Source organism: Coffea eugenioides, chromosome 11, assembly GCF_003713205.1.
Source record: "Coffea eugenioides isolate CCC68of chromosome 11, Ceug_1.0, whole genome shotgun sequence".
Lineage (NCBI taxonomy): Eukaryota > Viridiplantae > Streptophyta > Magnoliopsida > Gentianales > Rubiaceae > Coffea > Coffea eugenioides.
Genome location: NC_040045.1, coordinates 36,632,972 through 36,639,893, shown reverse-complemented (window position 1 = coordinate 36,639,893; position 6,922 = coordinate 36,632,972). Strand labels below are relative to the sequence as shown.

Genomic DNA, 6,922 nt, shown 5'->3' with positions numbered 1-6,922 from the left:
CTCCAAAATATATATTAGCAAAAATATTAAATATGAAAAAATGCAAATTCTTAAAAATCCTACGTATATCTAATATATGCAAATGAATAAAAATTCTATGTGTATCCAATTAGTATATATAAATCAATTATGCTGTTTTGTATTAAATATCAAAAAAATATGCAAGTCGCTAAAAATCCTATGTACATCTAATACATACAAACGAATAAAAATTCTATATGTATCTAATCAATATATAAAAATCGACTATGGTGTTTTGTATTAATGCAGATCAATGAAATTCATATATGATTAGCATGCATCTAATATATATAAATTAATAATACTACTTTGTATTAACATATAATAAGTGTTATTTATGTGAAATAATTATAATTTCGACACTATTTCTATGTTTATAATTTTTCGTCCTTCTTTATATTTATCCGCTTATTTATTAACTCACTTATTTATTAACTTTGTCAAAAGTGTGTGTATTGAAAAAAATATTAAATATCAAAAAATTACGCAGGTTACTAAAAATCCTCTATATATCTAATACATACTAACGAATAAAAATTCTATATGTATCTAATCAATATATATAAATCGATTATACTGTTTTGTATTAATGCAGATCAATGAAAATTATATGTGTTTAACCTATATCTAATATATATAAATTAATAATACTGCCTTGTATTAACATATAATAAGTGTTATTTATATCAAATAATTATAATTTCGAGACTATTTCTATATTTATAATTTTCTCTCCTTCTTTATATTTATCTGCTTATTTATTAACTCGCTTATTTATTAATTTTGTCGAAAGTGTGTATATTGACAAAAAATATTAACTATTAAAAAATTCACAAATCGCTAAAAATGCTATGCACATCTAATACATAAAATAGCCTTCTTTTTATGTTTTTTCGCTTATTTATTAATTTTCTCCAAAATATGTATTAGCAAAAATATTAAATATGAAAAAAATGCAAATCCCTAAAAATCCTAGGTACATCTAATATATGCAAATGAATAAAAATTCTATGTGTATCCAACCAGTATATATAAATCAATTATGATGTTTCGTATTAATACAAATCAATGAAAATCATATATACTTAACATGTATCTAATGTATATAAATTTAATTAATTTTCTCCAAAATGTATATATTAGCAAAAATATTAAATATGAAAAAAATATGCAAATCGCTAAAAATTCTACGTGCATCTAATATATGCAAATGAATACAAATTCTATGTGTATCCAGTCAAATATACAAATTGATTATGCTATTTCGTATTAATACAAATGAATGAAAATCATATGTACTTGACATGTATCTAATATATATAAACTTAAAAATAAATCAATCCAATATTTATTGATTCAAAAAACAATTATTCGATCAATAAATACAAATATATGATTCTAAATTTATAATTTGAAATTGTTAAAAATCCTTAATTTGTATATATTATATTTATGAATTTATATTCTTCACTATATTTCTTTTCTTTTAGTTTTTCTAATACTAAACTCTTCCATTATCTAACACACGATTTTGAATCTTTGGTGAGTTTCATACAAATTACATTCCAATCAATATAATTCATACACTATATTGTTACTCTCATTTCATAATACGACTACATTTTTTCCCTATTTTCTATCTCAGGTACTCATTGGTGATATACCATTGCATATACAAACAGACAACATATGAGTCATCAATTGCTATCATGCTATAACTCGATGGATCTTTCAGCTAGAAGGAATAGAAATAACAGAATGTTGGCCAATATTCACACAAAAACACTTCTTACATGAAGGAAGTGTCATCCTGTTCACCCTACTCAATGAAAACAATTATCATCCGTAGCTCATTAGCGGAGACTTTATCCAACAATCATAAGTAAACATGTCCACTACAGCTTCTTGCACATAGCAATTATCTGTTCCCTAAATTTTCTTTATTCTACTTCCACTTATATTTAACAATATAAAAATAAACATATCGAAATTATTTCGAATTATTAATTTATCTCAACTATTAAAAAATGATTACATCCTATTACTCTTAAAAAATTAAATACAAATCACAACAATATTACTATATCTATTTATAAATATATTAATCCAATATATTGTTCCTCTATTTATTATTTCAACCCTAATATCATATAAAACACTCTAAACATTAATTATTAAATAAATCTTACATTACTCTTAAACAGTCAATAATGGGCACCCCGCGAAACTCGCGGGGCACAATGCCTAGTAAATCTTAATGCTTGAAACCAAATTGTGGAGTGTAGATGCAAGCAACTTACATAAGATTGATTAGAAGTGTTGAATAAACCTCCTAAAAGCTAAAGGACCTAAACAAGTGGCTTCCGTTTCTTGTTAGAGACAGAAAATACAAATGCCACACCTTTGCTGGCAATACAATTGTGATAAGAGACAAAAGAGTTGGCATTGATAGACAAGAATATTCGTAGAATTTTTTACTCAATTCAACTGCTCCACGCAATTCAACTGCTCCATTCCCTATATTTTTAAAATTTTCTGGTCCACCTCGTCTACAATGTTTCCTCTCTCTTACCATTTTCATTTTCCAAATTACACCTCCTCGAAACAACCCCTTTCTCTCCCCACTCTAATTAGTAATTTCCATATCTAAAGGACCCTCAAACCCCTATCCACACCCGTATCCGAATCTAAACGGCAAAAACCCGCCACCATTTCAAAGTCATGGCAACCACAACCGCCAACCCTCCACCACCTCAACCCGACCCGACCACCCAAAGCACCCGTCTCCAAGAAATCAAGCAATTCGATGAATCCAAAATCGGAGTCAAAGGCCTAGTTGACCGCGGCCTACCCGCCATTCCCTCCTTCTTCATCCACCCCAAGCCAGCCGAACTAAACCCGAAAGACCCGAATAACAGACCCGGCACGAAGCCCACCATCCCCGTCATAGACTTCTCCTCTTCCAGGTCGACGATCGTTGACGAAATCCGGCGAGCATCTTCTACACTGGGGTTCTTCCAAATCATCAACCACTCCGTCCCAGTTGCCTCAATCAAGAAAATCTTGGGTTCAATTCAAGAGTTTTACGAGCTGCCGGAAGATGCAAAAATGGAGTATTACACCAGGGATATGTCACGTGGAGCGGCTTATTCCACAAATTTCGATCTCTACCAATCAAAGGCCGCCAGCTGGAGGGACACCTTCCAGATGGGCTTGGCGCCAAACCCGCCGAAATGGGAGAACGTGCCGTTCAGCTGCCGGGAGACAGTGGCGGGATGGGACAAAGAGGTGGTGAAAATATCCGAGGAAGTTTTGGAAATCTTATCTGAAGGGTTGGGACTGGAAAAGAAGGATAAATTGAAGGAATTGTCAGACGGGAGAGTTATGGCTGCCCATTACTACCCGTACTGCCCGCAGGCGGAATTGACGGCTGGGCTGACGTCACATACTGATCCGGGGCTGCTGACCGTGCTGGTGCAGAATGAAGTGCCCGGGTTGCAGGTCAAAGTGGGAGAAGATTGGGTGGACGTGGTGCCTGTAGAGGGCGCAATTGTGTTTAACATTGGGGATAATCTTCAGGTATAAACTTTAAAGTTTAAGCTTGCTTTTTTGTGTTTTCTCTTTCTTACAATTTTCGTTTAGGTAGCTATTTTTTTGAAGACAATTTAATTTTTTTAAGATAATTTAATACACATGAGATAAAAAGGCAAGTGAAAAAAGTGTTCATAGAATAAAGTAGCTTTATATGTTGTTTGAGAATAAATTATTAAACAAATAAAATAGTTGAAGCATTATATTTGCTCCATGTTCAATTCAACCACTCTAGATTTTTGTTTTTTGTTTTTGGGGCTCCTATTCTGCCTGATTTCTTCGTCTAGCTTATGTACAATGCTTCCCCTCTCCACAGCTGCCAACCCTCCTCCTCAATCTGACATGACTAACCAAAACACCCGTCTTCAAGAAATCAAACAATTTGATGAGTCTAAAATCGGAGTCAAAGGCCTTGTTGATCGTGGCCTAGAAAGCATCCCTTCCTTCTTCATTCATCCCTACCCACCCAAACCAAACCAGAAACCTTCCCCAACCAGAAAGGCTGATCCAAATTGCACACCTGGCCTGATACCTACCATCCCCGTTATAGATTTCTTCTCACCCCGCTCAACCCTGGTTGACCAAGTCCGCCGAGCCTCTTCTTCACTAGGCTTCTTCCAAATCATCAACCACTCAGTCTCATTGTCATCAATCACCAAAATCTTGAGCTCAATGCAAGGTTTTTTTGAGCTGCCAGAAAATGTAAAAAAGGAGTATTATTCGAGGGATATGTCACGTGGGCCAGCCTACTTGACAAACTTTGATCTCTATCAATCAGAAGCTGCCAGCTGGCGCGACACCTTCCAGATGAACTTATCTCCTAGACCACCAAAATGGGAAAATGTCCCAGTCATGTGCCGGGAGGGGGTGGCGGAGTGGGATAAAGAAGTGGTGAAAATATCTGAGGAAATTATGGGAATTTTGTTTGAAGGTTTGGGATTGGAAAAGAGTAATAATAAGTTGTGGGAGATTTCAGGTGGGAGGGTTATGGCTGCCCATTACTATCCATATTGCCCACAGCCGGAATTGACTGATGGGTTGACATCACATACTGACCTGAGGCTGCTGACTATGCTGGTGCAAAATGAGGTGCCGGGGTTACAGGTCAAAATCGGGGAGGGTTGGGTTGATGTGGAGCCTGTGAAGGGTGCTATTTTGTTTAATATTGGGGATCTTTTCCAGGTATAAGTAAAAGTTAAGTTAGCTATATTTCCTGTTCAAAATTTTATGCATCTGCGAGATTCTTTTAGCCAAAGTACTGATTCACACTGCGAAATCTTAAACCTACATACTTTGGACTTTGAAACTTAAGTACCTCTATTATCAAAAGTTCATGTAATACAGCACAATTATCGAACTTTATTATTAAGTGCGAGACTCTCGACCAAAAAGCCCTGCTTATTGAAATCTTAGTTTGTGAAACAAAGTTCCTGGAAACGCTTCTAGGATGAAATATCTCTCTTACATGAGTTAGGGGTGTAATAAAATATTTGCACGAATTATTAGTAGTCGAGTGAAGAAAGTAGGATTGCAACTGATCAATGGAGCAAATATACTGCATGAGGCTTACTATTGCATAGTCTAAGAACGTGACATGTACACTGGATATTACGAATTAAGCAGACAGTTTGATGATATCCTTGGTAGAGATACACCCAACAAATTTAACAAATCTCTACTTTTCCTACTTTGAGAAGTTATTACCACATCTGAAGCCTTAAATGTTCCAATTTGATTATTTGCATAAGATCTATAAGCAATTTAAAAGTGGAAATATCTGGCATCTTTTTGGAATGCTTGGTATGCTGAGGGAGGAAAAGCAGTGTTCGGTGGGGTATCTTGAACTCTCCATTCACATATTTCACATATTTTTTGAATTGGGGCTGGCAATTTGACCTTTGGGAGCCTCAGTTCAAGATTGAAGTCAACAAAGAAACTAGATGTATGTTGTGTTTTAGCCTCCTTTGCGTTCTATTTCTTTAGGTAATGCAATTTTGGCCAATTGGTCAGTTTGATTTGTGATGCCCCTGCTAATAAACTTCTCGAATTGATCTGGATCCTCGTTTATGGCACTGATAATGCTTTATAATGCTTTTCTTTTCATGCCCGAACATGATCTGGAAATGATGCGTTTCGTGCTTAACGAATGACTTGGGAAGGATTTGTTTTACTTTTTCTCTTCATGTTTAACTCTGGCCTCGAGTTTTAGGGAACCACATTGTGAAAGCCTGCACACATTTTTCTGTTTGTATTCTATTTTGCAGATAATGTCGAATGATCAATACAAAAGCGTGGAGCACAGAGTGTTGGCAAACCCTCTCCGAGATTCTCGTGTATCTGTTGCTGTTTTTCTGAAGCCAAGCCTTAGTGATCAGCTGTGTGGACCTTTTCCTGAACTTGTATCTGCTGAAAAACCAGCTGTTTACAGGCAGTTCACACTCTCTGATTACATGGGAAGATTTTTCTCCAAGGAGTTGGATGGCAAGACGCTGACAAACTACTACAGAATTTGAAACACAAGAATCAGCTGTACATTGAGAAAATAATCCATTTGTATACCACATATTCCTAGGAGCAAAATTAAGACATTAAGAAAATAATCCATCTGCCATACGATGGTGTAAATTTCTGTCTTACAAGGTATACATGCAGAAAGATGTTCCAAGACTTGGATGAGATACAATTGTCTTTAACATTCGTGTTTAATTAATGTGATCTCCAATTACAACCACTTGATGTATTGTCTTGTCACAGCCTATATCTTCAATGATCCCTTTTCCGGAATCAACTGTTAAATATCAAACACAGCCAATGAAATTCCAAGTTCAAGTTACAGATCCAGGTGCTGATTCAAAATGGCTATTGCCACTTACTTTGTAGGTTCATCAAAAACTATATGTAACCATAATTATCACTCTAGAACTAAATCTGCATTGAACAAGGTATCAGTATGACCAACTACTAATTTGTAAGACGTTGACTAATATAAGTTCATATATAGAATATCCAGCTGAATCCAAGAAGACACTTTACTTAGAATGACGAAATTAAAGTTATACAACATATAAGTAGCAATAACATTTGTATAAAGATCATAGGTTTGTGATTCTCTCATCTCAATTCATCACAATGTAGGATATATCCAAGCAATGGGTACTCTACAATTTCCCAAACCTTCAAAATCCATAAATTTCCTTGCGTTAACACCCTTCTGGTGAATTACTCCAATGCCATGGTCAGGCATGTCAGAATTATTTCTTCTAATATCATGAAAGAAATGGTACGCTTGATGTGGATTGCAATCAGGAAA

The 6,922-nt window shown here is 35.0% G+C and overlaps 1 protein-coding gene across 2 annotated transcripts; it reads left to right on the top strand.

Annotated features, from left to right (window-relative positions):
- The first annotated feature begins 2,365 nt into the window (after positions 1 to 2,365).
- Positions 2,366 to 6,365, top strand: LOC113753522 (1-aminocyclopropane-1-carboxylate oxidase homolog 3-like). Of its 2 annotated transcripts, none has more exons than XM_027297700.1 (2): positions 2,366 to 3,600; positions 5,877 to 6,365. In XM_027297700.1, exons 1-2 carry the CDS (start codon positions 2,743 to 2,745, stop codon positions 6,123 to 6,125), a joined length of 1,107 nt encoding a protein of 368 aa, XP_027153501.1. In that variant the 5' UTR covers positions 2,366 to 2,742; the 3' UTR covers positions 6,126 to 6,365. The 2 variants fall into 2 exon arrangements, with proteins under 2 accessions (XP_027153501.1, XP_027153500.1); XM_027297699.1 differs by lacking the exon at positions 2,366 to 3,600 and adding an exon at positions 3,807 to 4,794.
- Positions 6,366 to 6,922: the final 557 nt, after the last annotated feature.

What these genes read in the sequence shown, in the direction of transcription:
- LOC113753522 (XM_027297699.1), top strand. Translation starts at nt 3,826, where the DNA reads ATGTTCAATTCAACCACTCTAGATTTTTGTTTTTTGTTTTTGGGGCTC. An exon ending in ATATTGGGGATCTTTTCCAG is followed by an intron (nt 4,795 to 5,876) that starts GTATAAGTAAAA and finishes TCTATTTTGCAG; the next exon opens with ATAATGTCGAATGATCAATA.